The sequence below is a fragment of the Lynx canadensis genome, chromosome B3, assembly GCF_007474595.2.
Source record: "Lynx canadensis isolate LIC74 chromosome B3, mLynCan4.pri.v2, whole genome shotgun sequence".
Classification (NCBI taxonomy): domain Eukaryota; kingdom Metazoa; phylum Chordata; class Mammalia; order Carnivora; family Felidae; genus Lynx; species Lynx canadensis.
This window is the reverse complement of record NC_044308.2, coordinates 85,810,787-85,833,818: the sequence shown is the minus strand read 5'-3', so window position 1 is coordinate 85,833,818 and position 23,032 is coordinate 85,810,787. Positions and strand designations below refer to the sequence as shown.

The 23,032-nt window shown below is 40.0% G+C and overlaps 1 protein-coding gene across 2 annotated transcripts in view; it reads left to right on the top strand.

Moving 5' to 3' along the window:
- SLC25A21 (solute carrier family 25 member 21) overlaps positions 1-22,817 on the top strand; it is a 444,650-nt gene extending 421,833 nt beyond the window's left edge. The window contains exons 8-11 of one of the 2 annotated variants that reach the window (XR_004343804.1): positions 16,602-16,783; positions 17,674-17,726; positions 20,747-20,894; positions 21,015-21,081. Coding sequence is in view for 1 of the 2 variants with exons in the window: in XM_032593700.1 (XP_032449591.1) it covers positions 16,602-16,783; positions 17,674-17,726; positions 21,015-21,076 (297 nt within the window). In the remaining variant the exon portion in view is untranslated. Of the gene's footprint in view, positions 1-16,601; positions 16,784-17,673; positions 17,727-20,746; positions 20,895-21,014 lie in introns of both variants that reach the window. The other variant, XM_032593700.1, reaches the window with a different exon arrangement.
- The last annotated feature ends 215 nt before the right edge of the window (positions 22,818-23,032 follow it).

Genomic DNA, 23,032 nt, shown 5'->3' with positions numbered 1-23,032 from the left:
TGTCTCAGTTGTCTCATTTGAGAAGTGAAATGTTAACATCAGTCTTAAAATGTTTGCAGGGGAATTAAATCATTTTTTTTAAACTATGAATATTGGATTTTGTATTGCTATCACAAATAAGGTCAATGCATGTAATACACATTAACATTTCAGGCTACTTAGCTCCAGTTTAAAGTACCATATTTTATAAGAAAAATTGGAACATACTTAGGAGAAAAGAATAAAACTCATCTGTAGATGGGGAAATAATGTATACTACTTACAAATAAATATTTCAAAGGAACTGTGTTTTTAAGCATGAGGAAGAAAAGGTTATTTCAATAACAGTTTTTAAATCATGATGAATTACATCAAGAATGGTGACAGTTGATTACCCTTGCAATTGAGCAAAAAATTGGAGTAAAATAGTTTAGGCTTATGCGTGAGGAATGTGGGTTAGGAACACAGGAAGTTTCCTGATTGATGACAGTTGGAACAAATTATAGAAGTAAGTTGGAAATTTTTAATAAGATAGATTTTTCATCAACATTAATATCCATTTACATAATTAAGGTATGATCCATCCTAAATATTTTACTTGGGCTAAGTGACATATTTTTCCCTCAAGTTTTTTTTTTTAATTTTCACTATATTATGATAAAAACACTTAACGTGAGATCTACCCTCAACATATTTTTAAGTGCACAATACATTATTGTCCACTATGGGTATGATGTTGTAAAGCAGATCTCTAGAGCTTATTCATCTTGCTTAACTGAACTTGATTAGTGACTCCCCATTTCCCTGCCCCCAAGCCCCGGCAACCACCATTCCATTCTTTGATTCTACTAATTTGACTATTTTAGGTACCTCATATAAGTGGAATCATGAAGTAATTGTCTTTTCTGTGACTGGCTCACTTAACATAGTGTCCTCAACTTTCATCCATGTTGTCACATATCGCAGTTTCCTTCATTTTAAAGGCAAATGGTATTTCATTGTATAAATATGCCACATTTTCTTTATCTGTTCTGTCAATGGATATTTAGGTTGTTTCCATATCTTGGTTATTGTGAATAGTATGGCAATGAACATAAGAGTGCTAATATCTCTTTGAGGTCCTCATTTCAATTCTTTTGGATAAATACCCAGAAGTGGGATTGCTAGATCATATCGTAGTTCTATTGTTAATTTTGGAGGAACTCTATACTGTTTTCCAGAGTGGCTACACCATTTAAAACCCCCCACCAACAGTGTATGAGGATTCCAATTTCTCCCCATCCTTGCTAACATGTACTTTTATTTTTTTGAAAATAATCATCCTGACAGATGTGAAGTGATATCTTGTGGTTTTGATCTACATTTCCCAGATAATTAGTGACTGAGCATTTCTTTATATACCTATTGGCCATATGTATGTCTTCTTTGAAAGAATGTCTATGCAAGTCCTTTGCCCATTTTAAAATCAGGCTATTAGCTTTCTTGGTACTGAGTTATAAAAGTTCCTTATATAGTTTATATTTTATATATCAACCCCTTTATAGATACATGATTTGCAAATATTTTCTCCCATCCCGTAGGTTGCCTTTTTATTCTTTTGTTTCCTTTGCTGTTCAGAAGCTTTTTAGTTTGACATAATCCCACTTGTCTGTCCTTACTTTTGTTGCCTGTGCTTTTGGTGTCAAATCATTGCTAACATCAATGTCATGAAGCTTTACTCATATGTTTTCTTCTGGGAGTTGTATGGTTTCAGGTCCCATATTTAAGTCTTTAATTTGTGTGTGTGGGGGGCATAATATGTAGTTTCAATTTCATTCATTTGCATGTGGATTTCCAGTTTTACCAGCACCATTTGTCGAAGACTGCTCTTTCCCCATTGTGTATTCTTGACACTCTTGTTGAAGATTAGCTGGTCATATATGCTTGGATTTATTTCTGGTCTCTCTGGTCTGTCCCACTGGACTATATGTCTGTATGCCTGTGCCATAATGTTTTCTACTATACCTTTATGATAGGCTTTGAAATTAGGAATTATAATGCCTCCAGCTTTGTTCTTCTTTCTTAGGATGGACTTGGGTATACTCAGTTGTAGAATTTTTTCCTATTTCTATGAAAACTGCCATTGGAGTTTTATAGAGATTGCATTGAATCTTTAGATCACTTTCAGTATTGTGGAAATTTTAACAATATTAAGTATTCTAATCCATGAACATGAAATGTCTTCATTTATGTTGCCTTTAATTTTTTTGACGTTTTATAGTTTTCAGTATTTAAGACTTTCACCTCCTTAGTTGAGTTTATTCCTAAGTATTTTATTCATTTTATCCCATTGAAATGGGAATGTTTTCCTAATTTCTTTTTAGATAGTTTGTTTGTAGTGTATAGAAACATGAGTGATTTCTGTATGTTGATTTTGTATCCTGCAACTTTACTGAATTTGTTTATTCTAATTTTCTTAAGGAATCTTTAGGTTTTTCCCTATATATAAGTCCATGTTGTTTGTAACAGGGACAGGTTTACTTTTGATTTGGATGTTTTTTGTTTATTTTTCTTGCCTAATTTCTCTGATTAGGACTTCAGTACTATGTTGAATAGAAGTGATGAGAGCAGGCATCTTTGCCTTGTTACTAATCTTAGAGGAAAAGCTTTCAGTTTTTCAACAGTAAAGTGTGATATTAGCTGTGGGCTTTACATGTATGGAGTTTATTATGTTGAGGGATTTGCCTTATGTTCCTTACCTTCTGAGGGTGTTGATCATGAAAGCAGGTTGAATTTTGTCAAATGTGTTTTCTGCATCGATTGAGAAGATCATGTTATTTTTTTATCCTTTATTCTGTTAATGTGCTGTATCACATTAATTGATTTTGGTGTGTTGAAAAATCTTTGCATCCCAGAGATAAATCCCACTTTACCACAGTGTATGATCCTTTTAATGTGCTGTTGAATTCAATTTGCTAGTATTTTATTGAGGATTTTTAAATCTGTATTTATCGGGAGTCTCGGCCTGTAGTTTTTTAATTTTTTTCCTTGTGGTATCTTTAGCTTTGATATAAGGGTTACGCTAGTATCACAAAATGAATTGGAAGTGTTCTTTCCTTTTTGATTTTTTGAAAGAATTTGAGAAGCATTGGTATTAATTCTTTATAAGTTTGGTAGAAACAATGTGAAACCATCTGGTCCTGGGCTTTCCTTTGTCTTCAGGTTCTTGATTGCTGATTAAATCTCCATACTAGTTATAGGTCTGTTCATACTTTCTATTTCTTCATGATTTAGTCTTGGAAGGTTGTTTCTAGGAATATGTCTACTCCTTCTAGGTTGTCCAGTTTCTTGGCATATAATCATTCATAGTAGTCTTTTATCCTTTTTAGTTCTGTGATGTCCGTTATAATGTCTCTTTTTTCATTTCTGATTTTATTTGATTCTTATTTATTTATATTAATATGAAATTTACTGTCAAATTGGTTTCCATACAATACCCAGTACTCATCCCAACATGTGCCCTCCTCAATGCCCATCACCCACTTTCCCCTCCCTCCCACCCCCTATCAGCCCTCAGTTTATTCTCAGTCCTTAAGAGTCTCTTATGGTTTGCCTCCCTCCCTCTCTTTTTTTTCCCCTTCCCCTCCCCCATGGTCTTCTGTCAAGTTTCTCAGATCCACATAAGAGTGAAAACATATGGTATCTGTCTTTCTTTGTATGATTTATTTCACTTAGCATACTCTCCAGTTCCATCCACATTGCTACAAAAGGCTGTATTTTATTCTTTCTCATTACCAAGTAGTATTCCATTGTATATATAAACCACAACTTCTTTATCCATTCATCAGTTGATGGACATTTAGGCTCTTTCCATAATTTGGCTATTGTTGAAAGTGCTGCTATAAACATTGGGACAAGTGCCCCATGCATCAGCACTCCTGTATCCCTTGAGTAAATTCCTAGCAGTGCTATTGCTAGGTCATACGGTAGACCTATTTTTAATTTTTTGAGGAACCTCCACACTGTTTTCCAGAGTGGCTGCACCAGTTTGCATTCCCACGAACAGTGCAAGAGAGGTCCTGTTTCTCCACATCCTCTCCAGCATCTATAGTCTCCTAATTTGTTCATTTTAGCCACTCTGACTGGCATGAGGTGATATCTCAGTGTGGTTTTGATTTGTATTTCCCTTATGAGGAGAGACAATGAGCATCTTTTCATGTGCCTGTTGGCCATCTGGATGTCTTCTTTAGAGAAGTGTCTATTTATGTCTTCTGCCTATTTCTTCACTGGATTATTTGTTTTTCGGGTATGGAGTTTGGTGAGCTCTTTATAGATTTTGGATACTAGCCCTTTGTCTGATATGTCATTTGCAAATATCTTTTCCCATTCTGTCAGTTGCCTTTTAGTTTTGTTGATTGTTTCCTTTGCAGTGCAGAAGCTTTTTATCTTCATGAAGTCCCAATAGTTCATTTTTGCTTTTAATTCCCTTGCCTTTGGGGATGTGTCAAGTAAGAAATTGCTGCGGCTGAGGTCAGAGAGGTTTTTTCCTGCTTTATCCTCTAGGGTTTTGATGGTTTCCTGTCTCACATTCATGTTCTTCATCCATTTTGAGTTTATTTTTGTGAATGGTGTAAGAAAGTGGTCTAGTTTCATTCTTCTGCATGTTGCTGTCCAGTTCTCCCAGCACCATTTGTTAAAGAGACTGTCTTTTTTCCATTGGATGCTCTTTCCTTCTTTGTCAAAGATTAGTTGGCCATACTTTTGTGGGTCCAATTCTGGAGTCTCTATTCTATTCCATTGGTCTGTGTGTCTGTTTTTGTGCCAATACCATGCTGTCTTGATGATTACAGCTTTGTAGTAGAGGCTAAAGTCTGGGATTGTGATGTCTCCCACTTTGGTCTTCTTCTTCAACATTCTTTGGCTATTCAGGGTCTTTTGTGGTTCCATACAAATTTTAGGATTGCTTGTTCTAGCTTCGAGAAGAATGCTGGTACAATTTTGATTGGGATTGCATTGAATGTGTAGATTGCTTTGGGTAGTATTGACATTTTAACAATATTTATTCTTCCAATCCATGAGCATGGAATGTTTTTTCATTTCTTTGTATCTTCTTCAATTTCCTTCATAAGCTTTCTATAGTTTTCAGCATACAGATCTTGTACATCTTTTGGTTAGGTTTATTCCTAGGTATTTTATGCTTCTTGGTGCAATTGTGAATGGGATCAGTTTCTTTCTTTGTCTTTCTGTTGCTTCTTTATTAGTGTATAAGAATGTAACTGATTTCTATACATTGATTTCGTATCCTGTGACTGCTGAATTCATGTATCAGCTCTAGCAGACTTTTGGTGGAGTCTGTCAGGATTTCCATGTATAATATCATGTCATCTGAAAAAAGTGAAAGCTTGACTTCATCTTTGCCAGTTTTGATGCCTTTGGTTTCCTTTTGTTGTCTGATTGCTGATGCTAGCACTTCCAACACTATGTTAAACAACAGCGGTGAGAGTGGACATCCCTGTTGTGCTCCTGATCTCAGGGGGAAAGCTCTCAGTTTTTCCCCTTTGAGGATGATATTAGCTGTGGGCTTTTCATAAATGGCTTTTATGATGTTTAAGTATGTTCCTTCTATCCCTAATTTCTTGAGGGTTTTTATTAAGAAAGGATGCTGAATTTTGTCAAATGCTTTTTTTCTGCATAGATTGACAGGATCATATGGTTCCTATCTTTTCTTTTATTAATGTGATCTATCACGTTGATTGATTTCTGAACATTGAACCAGCCCTGCAGCCCAGGAATGAATCCCACTTGATCCTGGTGAATAATTCTTTTTGTATGCTGTTGAATTCAATTTGCTAGTATCTTGTTGAGAATTTTTGCATTCATATTCATCAGAGATAGTGGCCTATAGTTCCCTTTTTTGCTGGGTTTCTGTCTGGTTTGGGAATCAAAGTAATGCTGGCTTCATAGAATGAGTCTGGAAGTTTTCCTTCCCTTTCTATTTTTTGGAATAGCTTGAGAAGGATAGGTGTTATCTCTGCTTTAAATGTCTGGTAGAATTCCCCAGGGAAGCCATCTGGTCCTGGACTCTTATTTGTTGGGAGGTTTTTGATAACTGACTCAATTTCTTTGCTGGTTATGGGTCTGTTCAAATTTTCTGTTTCTTCCTGTTTGAGTTTTGGAAGTGTGTGGGTGCTTAGGAATTTGTCCATTTCTTCCAGGTTGTCCAGTTTGTTGGCATATAATTTTTCATAGTATTCCCTGATAATTGCTTGTATTTCTGAGAGATTGGTTGTAATAATTCCAGTTTCATTCATGATTTTATCTATTTGGGTCATCTCCCTTTTCTTTTTGAGGAGCCTGGCTAGAGGTTTATCAATTTTGTTTATTTTTCTCAAAAAACCAACTCTTGGTTTCATTGATCTGCTCTACAGGTTTTTTAGATTCTATATTGTTTATTTCTGTCCCAATCTTTATTATTTCTCTTCTTCTGCTGGGGTAGGGGTATCTTTGCTGTTCTGCTTCTATTTCCTTTAGGTGTGCTGTTAGATTTTGTATTTGGGATTTTTCTTGTTTCTTGAGATAGGCCTGGATTGCAGTGTATTTTCCTCTCAGGACTGCCTTTGCTGCATCCCAAAACATTTGGATTGTTATGTTTTCATTTTCACTTGTTTCCATGTATTGTTTAATTTCTTCTCTAATTGCCTGGTTGACCCATTCATTCTTTGGTAGAGTGTTCTTTAACTTCCATGCTTTTGGACGTTTTCCAGACTTTTTCCTGTGGTTGATTTCAAGCTTCACAGCATTGTGGTCTGAAAGTGTGCATGGTATGATCTCAATTCTTTTATACTTATGAAGGGCTGCTTTGTGACCCGGTATGTGATCTATCTTAGAGAATGTTCCATGTGCACTCGAGAAGAAAGTATATTCTGTTGCTTTGGGATGCAGAGTTCTAAATATATCTATCAAGTCCATCTGATCCAATGTATCATTCAGGGACCTTGTTTCTTTATTCTGTGTCTAGATGATCTATCCATTGTTGTAATTGGAGTATTAAAGTCCCCTGCAATTACCACATTCTAATCAATAAGGCTGCTTATGTCTGTGATTAATTGTTTTATACATTTGGGGGCTCCCGTATTCGGTGCGTAGACATGTGTAATTGTTAGCTCTTCTTGATGGATAGACCCTGTAATTATTATATAATGCCCTTCTTCATCTCTTGTTACAATCTTTACTTTAAAGTCTAGTTTGTCTGATATAAGTATGGCTACTCCAGCTGTCTTTGGACTTCCAGTAGCATGATAGATAGTTCTCCATCCCCTCACTTTCAATCTGAAGGTGTCCTCAGGTCTAAAATGAGTCTCTTTGTAGACAGCAAATAGATGGGTCTTGTTTTTTTTTTATCCATTCTGATACCCTGTGTCTTTTGGTTGGAGCATTTAGTCCATTTACATTCAGTGTTATTATTGAAAGATACGGGTTTAGAGTCACTGTGATGTCTGTAGGTTTCATGCTTGTAGTGATGTCTCTGGTACTTTGTGGTCCTTGTAACATTTTACTCACAAAGTCCCCCTTAGCCTCTCTTGTAGGGATGATTTAGTGGTGATGAGTTCCTTCAGTTTGTGTTTGTTTGGGAAAACCTTTATCTCTCCTTCTATTCTGAATGACAGAGTCGCTGGATAAAGGATTCTGGGCTGCATATTTTTTTCTGTTCATCACATTGAAGATTTCCTGCCATTCCTTTCCGGCCTGCCAAGTTTCAGTAGATGGGTCTGCTACTACCATCATGTGTCTATCTTTGTAAGATGGGGCCTGTTTATCCCTAGGTGCTTTCAGAATTCTCTCTTTATCCTTGTATTTTTCCAGTTTCACTATGATATGTTGTGCAGAAGATCGATTCAAGTTACATCTGAAGGGAGTTCTCTGTGCCTCTTGGATTTCAATGCCTGTTTCCTTCCCCAGATCAGGGAAGTTCTCAGCTATGATTTGTTCAAGTATGCCTTCAGCCCCTTTCTCTCTCTCTTCTTCTTCTGGAATTCCTATGATACGGATATTGTTCTGCTTGATTGCTTCACCTAGTTCTCTAATTCTCCCCTCATACTCCTGGATTTTTTTATCTCTCTTTTCCTCAGCTTCCTCTTTTTCCATAATTTTATCTTCTAATTCACCTATTCTCTCCTCTGCCTCTTCAATACGTGCTATGGCCACCTCCAATTTATTTTGCACCTCATTTATAGTATTTTTTAGTTCCTCATGACTATTTTTTAGTCCCTTGATGTCTGTAGCAATAGATTCTCTGCTATCCTCAATGCTTTTTTAAAGCCCAGCAATTAATTTTATGACTATTATTCTAAATTCTTGTTCTGTTATATTGCGTAAATCAGTTTTGACCAATTCGTTAGCTGTCGCTGCTTCCTGGAGTTTCTTTTGAGGAGAATTCTTCCGTTTGGTCATTTTGGGTAGTCCCTGAGGTAGTCCAAACTGCAGGGCACTTCCCCTGTGCTGTCCGGAGAAACTTGTGTTGGTTGGCGGGGCCACGGTCAGACCCGATGGTTGCCCCCAGGCCACCGCTGGGGCCACAGTCAGACTGGTGTGTACCTTATCTTCCCCTCTCCCAGGAGCAGGACTCACTGTGGCGTGGCGTGGCGTGGCCCCTGTCTGGGCTGCTTGCACACTGCCAGGCTTGTGGTGCTGCTTCGATGGGATCTGGCCAAGGGCATATTAGATGGGGTAGATCAACAAGGTGCACAGGGGTGGGAGAGGCAAGCTTAGCTAGCTTTGCCATCAGTGGCCCCCTGCAGGAGGGGCCCTGCAGCACCGGGAGGGAGGCAGGCCCATCGGAGGGATGGACCCAGAGAAGCACAGCGTTGGGCATTTGCGTGGTGTAAGCAAGTTCGGTGATGGGAACTGGTTCCCTTTGGAATTTCAGCTAGGGGATGGGAGAGAGAAATGGCGCTTGCCAGCGCCTTTGTTCCCCCACCAAGCTCTGCCTTCTGGGGCTCAACAACTCTCCCTCCAGGTGTCCTCTTGCCCTCCCTGCAATCCGTGAGCAGAGCTGTTGACTTAAAATTCCAGATGTTAAGTCCCGCTAGCTGTCAGAACTCATGCAGTCCATCCCCTCCTCTTTTGCAAGCCAGAATTTGGGGGCTCTGCCTTGCCGGGCAGGCTGCCCCTCCACCGCCTGGCTCCCTCCCGCCAGTCCGTGTAGCACTTACTGCCTCTCTGCCCTTCCTACCCTCTTCTGTGGGCCTCTTGGCTTGGCTTGGCTCTGGAGTGTCCGTTCTGCTAGTCTTCTGGTGGTTTTCTGGGTTATTTAGGCAGATGTGGGTGGAATCTAAGCAATCAGCAGGATGAGGTGAGCCCAGTGTCCTTCTACGCTGCCATCTTCTCAAAACATCAATTCTTCTCATTTTAACTTTATTAGTCTTGCTGAGGGTTTGCCACTTTTATCTTTTCAAAAAATGAACTCAATTTCATTTTTTTTCTTTTTTTTTCTAGTCTCTATTTATCCCTGCTCTAATCTTTATTATTACTTTCCTTCTGCTAATTTTGGACTGAATTTTTTCTTCTTTTTTCTAGCTCCTTGAGCTGTAAAATTAGGTTGTTTATTTGAGATCTTTTTTTAATGCTTATTTATTTTGAGGGAGAGAGAGAGAGAGAGACAGAGACAGAACATGAGTGGGTTAGGGGCAGAGAGAGACAGACAGAATCTGAAGCAGCTCCAGGCTCTGAGCTGTCAGCACAGAGCCCAAAGCGGGGTTCAAACTCACAAACCATGATATTAGGACCCGAGCCAAAGTTGGAAGCTCAACCGACTGAGCCACCCAGCACCCCTAGATTTTCTCTTTTAATGTAGATGTTTATCACTATGGAGTTACCTCTGAGTATTCTTTTACTACATCCCGTAAGTTTTGTCTTTTCCTTTTATCTATATTGTCTTTTCATTTATGTTTGTCTCAAGTTATTTTCTACTTTCTTTTTTGACCCATTGGTTGTCTGATAGTATGTTGTTTCCTCAGGGTGAAGCAGGCAGCTGCCATCTTTGTCTGCTCTGTGCTGAGAAAGGGGAGGACTATGAAACCTCCATTTCAGTTCTCCCCCAGGTAGCTAAACCTGTCAGAACTCCACAACTTGCCAGAATGATGCCAGTTTTGGGGGCCTCCCCAGAGAAGTTGGGATGTTGGACACAGAGATCAAGAAGTGACTAAGTTTTTAAGAGGCAGAGAAGCTAGGTACTTTCTCACAGGACTTTGAGAGTGAAGGCCCAAGAGTAACCTCCTTCTCCCTACAGAATATTTCCCCTGCACTTTGTTCACATCCCCACTTTCTTATCACATTGTACTGTAATACTTGATAATTAATGCCCTCCCACCCCCTTTCTGGATCATTTACCTTCACACTCACCTCTAGCACCCAGTGTAGGACCAGGCATATATAGACATCCAGTAAATGTTTGCTGGATGAATAAACAAAAAATGAATGATGGATAGAAACAATATGATATAATGGTTAAGAATATATGGTTGAGAATCAGAAGAACATGAGTTCAAATCCAGGCTCTACCTCTTGTAAGCAGTGTGATCTTGGACAACTGATTTAACTCTCTCAGTCTTGTGTCCTTATCTTTAAAATGGTGTTACATACCGAATCCACAGGGTTCTTATGTTTTGTATATATTTTTTGAATATAAGATGGCATCTTGGGGGCACCTGTGTGGCTCAGTCAGTTGAGTGTGTCCAACTCTTGCTCTTGTTTCAGGTCTTGATCTCAGGGTGATGAGTTCAAGCCCCATGTTGGGCTCTATGCTGGGCATGGAGCCTACCTAAAAAAAAAAAAGATGGTGTCTAGCAATAAGTAACAATTAATAGTACCATTATTTCTCATGAAAGTTATGAAAAATAATACAAGTATTATATCACATATATGTTTCTATTTTTGCTATTAATTTAATTGTGATGTGTTATCATTATTGACAGAAATGCTTGAGTGATTCACTGATGGCCAGTACAGAATGACCTATTCAGATTATGTGACAGGTATCACTCATACCCAAAACCTCACAGTGGGCATTCTTGCTTTGGACTGAGTTGGGGGTAGGAGAGGTGGAAAGAGTTAATAGCATTGCCTTTAGCTCTGCAACCTTAAATAAAGCCCTGTTTCCACCAAAGAAAGCTTTACAGTCCTCCCCAGCACATCCAGAGCTTCTCGGAGCATCTCTTACCCAACCCAAGGATACAGAGAGATGAACCATAAACTTCCAGTTGACCAGTGGTTCTCAGACTTTAGTGTCCGGCAGAGTAATTGGGAGGACTCGTTTAAATTTTTTTTTTTTTCAACATTTATTTATTTTTGGGACAGAGAGAGACAGAGCATGAACGGGGGAGGGGCAGAGAGAGAGGGAGACACAGAATCGGAAACAGGCTTCAGGCTCCGAGCCATCAGCCCAGAGCCTGACGCGGGGCTCGAACTCACGGACCGCGAGATCGTGACCTGGCTGAAGTAGGACGCTTAACCGACTGCGCCACCCAGGCGCCCCGGGAGGACTCGTTTAAACAGATTGCTGAGCTCCATCGCCATCAGTAGGCCTGGGATAGGACCCCAATTTTTCTTTCTAAGAAGTTCCCATGTAGTATTGATGATAATGGTTCAAGCACCATACTTTGAGAACCACTGAGTTCATAGAAATGGTTACGAGTAACCTGAGTCCAGGGCAGGAATGTGTGTAGAAATCTTTCCACTAAGGTGAATTGCCTGATAACCCCTGTGAAGATGAGGGCTTTCTTTTTTCAGCCCCAGTGTTTTCAACCCTGACCTCCCTCTTCTTACTTTATAAATTTACTGGTAGAGGAAATAGTTTCATGAAGTTTTTCTAAGCTTTTATGAGCCTGACAAAATCTATAGACACTCTTTCCAGAAAAACCCATCTACACATACACAGAAGCATTGCTTATAATTTCAAGTGGTGCTGGGACACCTCTCCCACCAGCCTAGCCACTGACTCTAAAGAGTATCAGTAGAAAAAACATGCCCTAGGGGCACCTGGGTGGCTCAGTCACTTAGGCATCCAACTTCAGCTCAGGTCATGATCTTGCAGTTTGTGTGTTTGAGCCCCATGTGGGCCTCTGTGCTGACAGCTCAGAGCCTGGAGCCTGCTCTGGATTCTGTGTTTCCCTCTCATTCTCTCTCTCTCTCTCTCTCTCTCTCTCTCTCTCTCTCTCTCTCAAAAAATAAACAAACATTAAAAAAAAAAGAAAAAGACAGGGTGCCTGTGTGGCTTAGCCGGTTAAGCATCCGGCTTTGGCTCAGGTCATGATCTCAACAGTTCATGAGTTCAAGGCCCATGTCAGGCTCTGTGCTGACAGCACAGATCCTGGAGCCTGCTTTGAATTCTGTGTTTCCCTCTGTCTCAGCTCCTCCCCTGCTTTCTCTCTCTCTCTCTCTCTCTCTCTCTCTCTCTCTCTCTCTCAAAAATGAATAAACATTAAAAATTTAAAAAAAAGAAAAATTATGACCTAACACAAAGCCTTGGTTCATATGGATGTAACAAAAATTCCCTTCTTATAATTAATCTTTCAGTTACCTCATTTTTAAAACAGGAATAATAATAATAGTTCTTACATCAAAGTTTTTGTGAAGATTAACTGATATAATACATGAAAGGGCATAGTTTAAAAACCAAAAACACTGAATATTACCTTTTACTTTCTGTAGTCTTGCTACAATAATCCTCATTCTTCAGGCAAGTGGGTGCCTCTCCCTACTAAGAAAAGATCAGGAAGTATAAGAAAAAAGAGCCTAGGAGTAATGTTTCAAGACCTTACTCTATGCCCATCACATTCTTCCGCTAAGATCTGGTCACAGACTGCCGTATCATGGTTCTCCCTGTGAGCCACTGAGCAATGGGATCTAGCAAGCCCAGGCTTAGCTCTGTGACATGAGAGTCTCAATTTATTTGCCCTGAAATACTTTTCTTTACAAATGCCAATGCCCTGTCGTGTCCCCATGTTAGTGTCCCCATGTAAAGTTCTAGTAGAGGTTCGTTTCTAGGATAGAAGATGCTGAATCTTGAGAAGTAATGATGAAGGGCTAGGCCTGATTCTCACTGCTTCTAAAAAATAACTGAACAAGTACCTCGATAGGCCAATCGGCAGACATTTATTTAGTGCCTACTGTGTACACTGTGTAATAGGTGACCCAAAGAGAAGTAACACATGTCTCTAGGCGGTGCCAACTCACAAGCCAGCAGGGATGAGAGATACGTGCAAAAATAAGCCAGACGCAAAGTGAGCCTTAGCAAGGGCAATGATTGTGGTTCATACCGGAGTTCAAGAGTACAGAAGAGGGAGAAATCAGTTTTGACAGGGATCCATTAAGTGTCTTGGGCAAGGTGGGAATCAAGCTGAACTCTAAGGTGGAGTGTGACCACGTTAGGTGACTGTAATGGAGAAGGACATTATAGGCTGTGTAAGTCATTTGAATAAGAGAGTTAGAAAAGTGCTCGGCTTAACTTTGCACGATTATGATTTACCCAGGGTGACTATAGCATGGGAGTGGGGTGGAGGTGCAGAACTTGAGGCTGGAGAGAGAAGTTGGAAGCATATGGTAGGAAAGAAACCAAAGGCCAAGTGAGGAGCTTTGGCTTTACTCTCTGTTCAGTGGGGAAGGATTGAGGATCTTTGGGACCAGGAGCAGATCTGCTTTTCCAAATAAGAGAGCCTGGTGCCACTGTGAAGAATAGATGATAGAGAGCAAAAAGAAAACAAGACCTGGTAAGGTAACAGGAACCTAAGCCACAGCAGTGGGAGTGGCCAGCAGGGGATGCAGGGGAGAGGTATGTTGAGAGGCTGCATTTTGAGAATGGTCGATGACATGTAGCAAAAAAAAAAAAAAAAAAGAGGCAAGAGGCAAGCTGAGAGGGCTCTCCTTGGCACACCCAGTCCCAGGCGAGGTTGCTGCATAAAGCAAACCATGGGCTCCAAGGACGAAACTGGCCAAGGGCCCAGAGACCAGGTGGTGAGGAATACCTCTTGGCTGTCCCAAGAAGTCTTCTCCTTCCTTGAATGCCCAGAAGGGTAGCAACTGACCATCTGCTTTGCCCGTGTGGAATATCAAAATCACTGATTCCTGGACATGTGTCCTCAGCTTGGCAGCTTCAGAAGTCCTGGGGATCTTTTAAAATCATTTTCAGGGGGCGCCTGGGTGGCGCAGTCGGTTAAGCGTCCGACTTCAGCCAGGTCACGATCTCGCGGTCCGGGAGTTCGAGCCCCGCGTCAGGCTCTGGGCTGATGGCTCAGAGCCTGGAGCCTGTTTCCGATTCTGTGTCTCCCTCTCTCCTGCCCCTCCCCCGTTCATGCTCTGTCTCTCTCTGTCCCAAAAATAAATAAACGTTGAAAAAAAAAATTAAAAAAAAAAATCATTTTCAGGCCCTTTCCCATGTGATTTTGATCCGGGAACCTGACATGGGGCCCAGGCATCCACGTTTTGCAATGCTCTCAGGTGATTCTGTTGCACATCTGTTGTGGGAAACCACTGTGGGACCTTACAACTAGTCTGGAAAGTGTATAGCAACCCTGGGCTCAACACGTACTTGTGCTAATGAACACTGTGATAGGCTGAAGACTTTCGGTTTTGGCCTCCAGCAGTGACTTTTAGCACAGTGACCTTCATCAAGTGCCGAACACCACCCCCGACCTCTAGTCCTCGGTGAACACATCAGGAGACGGGAGAGGCCGCATGCTTGACAGGGTCCCCCAAACGTCCCAAAAGGGCAGTGTACGTACAAGCCATCATTACCACCCTTGTCCTCAATTCAAAAAGGAGAGCTGGGCTGTGTCGCAGGGATACCGTAAGAGAATCTTATTACAGGATGTTTTGAGACTCTACAGAACAGTCTACATAATAATACTGTCCGTTTTCTGCCAGGCTTATCCAATGTTCATAGCACTTTTATTGCTATTATTGTTTTTATTTTTCAGGAAAATAATACAGTACAAAGGTAAGGCAGGTGTTAAACTTGTCCCTCTGCACACTGGGCTCTGTGTGATTTGGTGACTCGTGCAAGGCCAGACAAACCAGAGCCAGGCCCGAACACCCCATCCTTCTGAGCCCCGGTTCTGCTTCTGGGCCATGATGGAGAAGGGTAACATAAAGGCATTTTTCTCTCCTTGTAAAAGAGAAAAAAATGGGGGGAGGGGGAATTATTTAAACACACCTCACTCATACTGCAATCACTGCATTGTTTTTCCTGTTGAAACACCCTGTTGGTTTTTAAATCCCTTTAAACCTACCCGGCACCTGTATGGCCCAGATCCAAGAATTATTACCGAACCCTTCACTTTTTATATTTAGCCACATAGGGGCTTCTGTGATGGTATCTGGCTCTTGGTTCGGTTGAAAATTTCAGAGCTTCCAAGAGTTTTCTTCTTCCAGAGAAGCTAGAAGCATGCAATGCTCAGACATGATTTTTTAAGTAAGTGGGGTATGTCTCTCCACTTATGTTCTCCTGGGTAAAACAGCATCACGGCACTACCCTGTACTGTTCCTGTGTGAAGATACTCCCGAAATACTGACCAAATGAGAGGGCAGGAGAAAGATGGGGGGGGAGGGTCTTCATGAGCTTCTGCATGGTTTGTGGGATGACCTCTCTTCAGGGCAAGAACTGAGGCTGAAAACATAATGAGAACTTCCCAGCAAATTCATTATAACAAAGCATAATGTGAGCTCACTGGGCACAAAAATAGGCTGAAGGAAAGTGACTCCCACATAAGACCTAAATAAATACTTTGATGTCAGAAAGCAGAGCAGGGAGGGTAGAAAATCAAATCCGACCAAAGTAGAGGACCTAAATTCAAATAGGAGAAATTTCTCTCTCTCCGTCTCCCTCTCCTCTCTCTCTCTCTCTCTTCCTCTCTTCTCTCTCCCCACCACCTTCTCTGTGCCTCTCTCTCTCCTTCTCTTCCTTTGCCACGAAGGAAGAATAACTCAGGAACAATAGGTTGTAAATTCTTCAGCCAATTAGTCCAGTGACTTACTACTGTTTATAATGCACAGAATGTCACAGGCTGTTTTGCAGCCTCCCCAAGTTGGTTTGTTAATAACAGGAAGCTAGCACTTCTCAGTACAGTGGATCAGCTACACGTGAAAATAAATGCAAAAAACCTGGAGGGGAATAGCAGCAGACCAAGAGTAGCCTTGATTTAATTTAACATTTGGGGGTCCACACACAAATGAGCATTTTAGTAGGCTTCATGGTGGAAGTTGCTGTCATTTGTAAAATATTCTGGCCAATTAGCTAATAGTGTGCTTGGATTTCTCCTGTTTTGATACAGTAATACTAAGTACATTGTGAAGCCCAATTATACAAATCATCCCCATATGCCATACCAGTCTTTCTTTATGAACTGTGTTTATAAATCCTGTGTGAGGAAATGTGTACTTCAGCAATTTAGACCATGTGTAAAAACATAGCCAATGGGATTGTCAAGAAAACAAGTTCCAGCCTAGGAAATCCTAATGTGTTCCGCTGGAATAACAGGAGGGTGCCGGGGAGTGCAATGCTCTGCTTAAATACATATTGCTTTATAGTGTTGAGCCAATTTAGGGGCTTCCGCTTCCCTTTCTGTTATTTTATTCTTCTTTTCTTTTAGGATCCAACCTTGGAATTTTTGAGAAAATTTGGGATTGGTCTTCTCTCGGGCACAATAGCCTCAGTCATTAACATCCCTTTTGATGTTGCCAAAAGTAGGATTCAAGGGCCTCAGCCAGTTCCTGGAGAGATCAAGTACAGAACCTGTTTTAAAACAATGGCAACAGTCTACCAGGAAGAAGGGTAACATTCTTATTTTAATAAATGTGCAGGGTTCACGTATTATTAAAGCTATACTGTGCTTCCATTTTGATGAGAGCCACTAAACCCTCCGAAATTGGGTGTGTGTTGGAAAAGCTCTAATGAATGACAAACTTCGTGAGATAACACAGTAAGGAAATGTTGGCAAGGAGTTCTGACACCATCAAGAACCTCGGGCCACCATCCTACAATCCGCTGTATGTTTGAGAATGCGAAGATGAACCTTTTGCTTGTCAGTTTGCACAATATGCTCTAATACACCCTGCTAACGTGTGGGCAGGAGAGTGATTGTCTTCTAACTGTAAATCTAATCAAAATGTCACCTCATTATATTCTCCTGGGGGAATTAAACACGAGAGTTCTGTGCAAGGGGTTTTCTTTCAAAAATGTGAAGTACAGGTTTTTTTCTGCTAGTGTTTTTGAGTCTTACATTTGTCTCTTCATACCTCTTCACCCAGATCTTATTCTCAAGTAAGCAAGTAATATTTTATTTCGATCGAAGCTATATCATATTTCCTTTTGTGCAGACTGAGTTTGTGGTCTTTTAAATTCGATTACAAAAGTCATTTTGTCCATGTACACAGCTGTCTTGAAAGTAAGACCTGTGTTCAGAGCAAAAGCCATCTCACTGATGAAAGTCATATTTCTGGTGGAGATGATCAGCAGAGCTTGGGCATCAAAGAATTGATTAACTCTTTCCCTTTGTCCAATTTGCTGCAGAAGACACATAGCCAGATATTTTTTGGTTTGCGATATGTGTAATTTCAAATAAATGTTCTTGTAGATGCTGTGTCAGCAGCTCCATAAAGCTGAGGTACAACCCCATTTTCTTTTCAGAGTTATGAATGTTGCTCTTTCCCTTCCTGTTGTAGGATTTTAGCTTTGTACAAAGGCCTGCTTCCCAAGATTATGAGGCTTGGACCAGGTAATGATGTTTTTATTACTTATATCCTCCCTTCTTTATTCTGGTGTCGCTTTTTTTTTTATTTGTGTCTATCAGCAACACATTAAGTTTATCACACTGTGAAAGATGGAAATCTTGAGGATATAAAGTTGTCTAGGAGTATTCAAGATATTAAAGGTATCCATTAGAAATGTTTTCTTAAAAAAAAAAATGTTTTCCACCTCTGTTTATAAGGTACTATTTAAGGCCTTGCTAGAGACTGATAGAAGCCAAAAAGCCCAGCTTAAGTCAATAGAAAAGGATCCACAGCCAGTTGAAGTTTGAGTGAGCACAGAGATGTACATACAGTGGCTTCTGGCTACAGGAAAGGATTCTCAGTGAGTGAGGGAGCAGCCCAATAAAACTTTCCTGGTGCCCCAGGTTCATTCTTGTTCCTGCCTCAGCTTCATTTCAAAAACAGAAAAGAGGGATAACTTGCCTCCACAAATGGCAAGAACCACTTGGCTTCGCAATCACCTGTGAGTTGTGAATACCGTCCAGGGAGCTGTGGTGCTGCGGCCTAGCACTCACCTTCTGGGCCTCTGTCAGCATGACGGTGGAGGCTCCTGGCTCAGGGCCTCACCTCAAGATGCCAGCCCACAAAATAAAGCCGGCTCCCATTCCCACAGGGAGAGTCAGCTGCCTCTGTGTAAATAGATGAGAAAATAACTGCTGCAGACCCAACTGCCTGGGCAAATAGTCTTGGGTTATAAGCAACCTTCTGTGTAAGGACAGAGGTATGCACCAGCCCACATATTTTTTTAACCAGGCCACACTCACCTGCTTAGACATCCTAGTATTCTTTCCCAGAAGCTTCACCTGCTCCTCTCCTCTCTCCCTTTCCCATTCCTCCCTTTTAACACCAATGTCACACACAGGCATGTTGACCATCAAATCTCAGCCCAGTGAACCAGCATTTCTACCAATGTGAGGATAGAGAACAATGGTCTGTAAACTGAAGGCAGTGAACAGCTCACACTTTCACATATTTAAAAATTTTTTTTTCTTTTAATGCTTATTTCTTTTTAAGGGAGAGACAGAGTGTGAGCTGGGGAAGGGGCAGAGAGAGAGGGAGACACAGAATCCAAAGCAGGCTCCAGGCTCCGAGCTGTCAGCACAGAGCCCGACACAGGGCTCGAACTCACCAATCGCGAGATCATGTCCTGAGCCGCAGTTGGACGCTTAACCGACTGAGCCAGCCAGGCACCCCCACACTGACACGTATTTAGAAAACACTTCCACAATTCCCGATCCATCGATCCCAACCTGTCTAGTCATATAAGCATGGATTTTGCTCCACATTTGAGATTCAGACTTGCCTCCTGTTAGTCATTGGCCCGTGTGTAAAAACAAAGCCAATTGTAAAGAATCTTGGTGATTCTGTGCAACTCTGTCTGCACGTATGTGGTGTTTTCCCTTCACCGCACAGTAAAAACCTGCTGGTAGACCTAGTATTAGAGAAAATCATAAGAATGACCCTAACCCAGCTTTCTCAGGAGGCGATGGGCCTAAAAGGAGTGGTGATCAGGGAGAGTTTAACCTAAAACAGTAATTGACTGGAACCTTAATCCCAAACTCTTAAATAATCTGACCCCAAGGTTTGTTAGAGGCTTGCAAATGTTTGGTTGGCTTTTCAAATGTTTTTGCATGAGGTGTCCTGAGTTGATATAGTGTTAAATACGATGAAATGGGTTGCTGTGAATGTACCATCCAGGCTAAACACAACTGTGAATGACTGGAAATCTCGTTCAAGGACCAGGCCCCCACTCACATCTAAGTCCTCCAAACATGCAAGCCCTAGCAACTTGAAAGGAAAGGTAGAAAGGTGTGACATTTGACTTAAGGACAAGATTTTTTCAGAAAGAGTGAAAAATGAAAGAAAGGTAAATCTGCAACTTTTATCCTTCGTAGTAGGGAAGCATCTCACCTTTTTTATAACAGCCTCAGCAGCTCTATGTGGCTAACAACCAGTTACCTCCCATGAAAGGAGAATCGTGAAGTCTGTGGGTCAAACTCCAGACATCACTAGGCTGAAAACTAACCCAATTCTGCATGTTCTTGTCTTACACTGAAAACAGTTAAGAAGAGTAAACACAGCAATTACATAGGTATTAACAGCCCTGTGTTAGTGGGTCGTCTTTGTTTGCCAGAGTACCAAGAGGGCTACAGCAGCTGAGAGGGGTCTAATAGAGTATCTTCATGGGTTAAAAATGAAAATTACAGGCAGGTAATTATCTTTGGTATAAGGTTACACAAACATGTGTGGCCTGTAGATTAAAAAAACACACACTCACACACAGATGGCAGTGTGTACAAAATAACTAAGATCAAAATCAAGTTCTGGTTGTTTTCGTGAGAAGTCCATCTTCTATTTGTGCAGCCAAGTCTTCTTAAAGTTGTGCTCAGGGTATCTGTCCACATTTTTCACACAGACATGAGAGGATAGATTATATTCAAGAGCATGGGAGACGTGCCATTTACGGCATCAGACAGAACACAAAATCATCCACATGCAAATGCCTCTCCTGATTTCTTGGTATTCTGCAACCTGGGTGCTTAGTTTTCTGTATCATATTCTTGTTGACATATTACATAGCAAGCCTCTTGGAAGCCAGTTATAGAACTCTTCTCTTTCAAGCTGAATGGTGGTCTTATGGCACCCAAACCCCACTACCAATTTTCATTTATATGAGGCGAAGAGGAAGGAAAACAAGAGGAGGATGAAAGCTAGCTATATTTTGTAATGCACATATTTTTAAATATTCAGAAGCTATTTTTCACATTGCAACCCAGTCTGAAGGCTATATGCGAAAGCTGGACTCATCTGTCAAGTACCCTCTTAGAGAGTTCCTTCTTGAATGCAACTAGGACAATGTTAATTATGGACTGAAAAAGATAAATCCTTTGCCTACATATGAAAAATATGAAGGTTTGTTTGCAGGAAAGCCACATGCCCTTACATGACTAAATGTGTCTATATTTATTTACTTTTAAAAATTAAGAGTGCCTGAAAAAGAATCTGATGAGAAATGCTGAAAGTCACAGAAACTCATGGGGAAAAAATGTATTTGGAGACTCAAGATGGTCTTGATTTTGCTGTGAGAATTTTCCACAATAGTTTTACATCAGCGTATTAGAGCCCGAAGACTGGTGAGTCTAAGCAGCCCCTGCTTGATAGGCTAATGGGACTTCACAGATCCAGAAACCCAGTGGGAAAAATGATGCTATTTTGCAGGATTTGAGATAAAAAGCAGCTCTTTTCTTTTCTAGGTGGTGCAGTGATGCTGCTGGTTTATGAATACACCTATTCATGGCTTCAAGAGAACTGGTGATTACCTATGAAGTGTTGAAATAATGGATATTTGCTATACAGCACTGAGCTGATAATTGTAGAATTATAATTTACAATCTTATGTACAATTAAGGGGAAACAGTTTATTCATGAACTCTAGATTCATGAAAATCTATTTTGATACTCCAAAAATTATCTCTAGACAATTTGAGACAGTAGTTTTGGCCACATCCATAAATCTGTGAGAAGAAAGATAATATGAAGTAAGGAGGTGTGTTAATCGAGCATAGAAATCAGATATAGTTCATAAAAGCAATATAAATTTCATGACCTGTATTCCTCTCACACTGATTCACAATGAAAATTCATTGTATTCATAATTACTTTTTTCCCCAAGAGATCAAGAAATGCTTAAAGTCATAAAAAAAAATTAAGCCAAAATTTGAACAGTTCTTTTAAGGAATTCTTCCATAAATAATAACTAAAAGGCACAAGGAAAAGATTTTTAAAGTACACTAAAATGGCATTTTAAAAATATTGAATTTTATGTTAAAATTTAAATCCATTGGTTTTCTTTAGAGTAATAATCTACATCACACCTCTACTTTCCCAAAGCTACTGGCACTGTTTTTTTAAATCATGATATGTGAAGTCTTTTAGGACAAATAGAAAACATGAAATTATGTTGAAGTACTTTCCTTCACATAATTCCCTTTGAAAACAATTTTTGTTGCTGAAATAGTTTCATGTTAAATAACAATTTGGAACCACTCCTTGGGCCCATTTGTGCCGTGTTTGCATCCAAATATCTTTTTTCAGAACTCTTACCTATGCCATTCTTAAAAAGACTGTTTAAAGTACATTTCCAAATTATTAAAGTGACAGCTTCTGGTATGAAGTCATCTATCTGCAGTGTTAAAATGTGTATTATGAAGGGAAAAATGTTTCAAAATAGAAGTACGTTCTTGGCATTTCCAAAGATTCCTGTACTAACATGCACTCCAAAAAAATATCTCCTTGGCACTGACAGAACCAAACTGGATTTTTTATTTGCCTCCTGAAATGCTACCTCAGTAGCTGACGTCAACAAAAATATCTGCACATTCTAGACGATACCTATTCTTTACTACTACTAAAGATTATTTCTACCATGAGGCTAGGTCACTGAAGCATTTTGAAAATAAAAAATAAAAGATAACATGGTAATTATTACTTTTTATTAATTTAGAGCATTTGAAGTATAAAAATAAAGGCTTTTTGACATACTGTATATACATACACAGCCTTCGGTTGTACATCCTTTCCAACGTGTTTTTTAATTTATATTTCAGCCCAATATTCAATAAGAGGGTCATTAAAAGTAGAAAGAAAAAAAAAAAAAAGATGCGTCTGTCGTACAACTGCATCCTATCCTTTGCAGGTAATGCTATTGCGGCCTGTGAGGGAGAGTACTGCCTGCATGGAGGCCATGAAATTGAACCTTTAACCTCTCCCTGTGAATGGGATGGGAAAGGACCTCTGAAGAGTGCATTTGCCAGTTTAAAAACAACACTTTTACCCCCTAAGAAACAAAGGAAATATGTCAACATTAGCCAATAATAATAACGTCTAAAAATTAAACAATCCCCATCCCATTTTCCTTCTCTTATTTTTAAGAGTAGCTTTAAATCATAATTTGCTTTGAATAGCAAGTTGTATTCTAGCTTTCTGTTGTCTTTAAGTTACTCCATGTGAATTCACTGTTGCTAAGAAAAGACCTGAGGGGAAGAAGAGAAGGAAAAAAAAATCTTGGCATCATTAATATTAGATTTTTTTAAAAATACAAGAACCAGAAAAAATTATAAATAGAATAACAAGAGATTTCTTAATTTAGATAAATATTTCATTGTGTTTCATACAATTGAGTTTTTTAAAGACTCTTAATAGCCATCTAAAAATATCTGATAAAGGATGATTCTGTACCTTATGTCAGTTTTTCTGGATGGCAGGAGAGTCC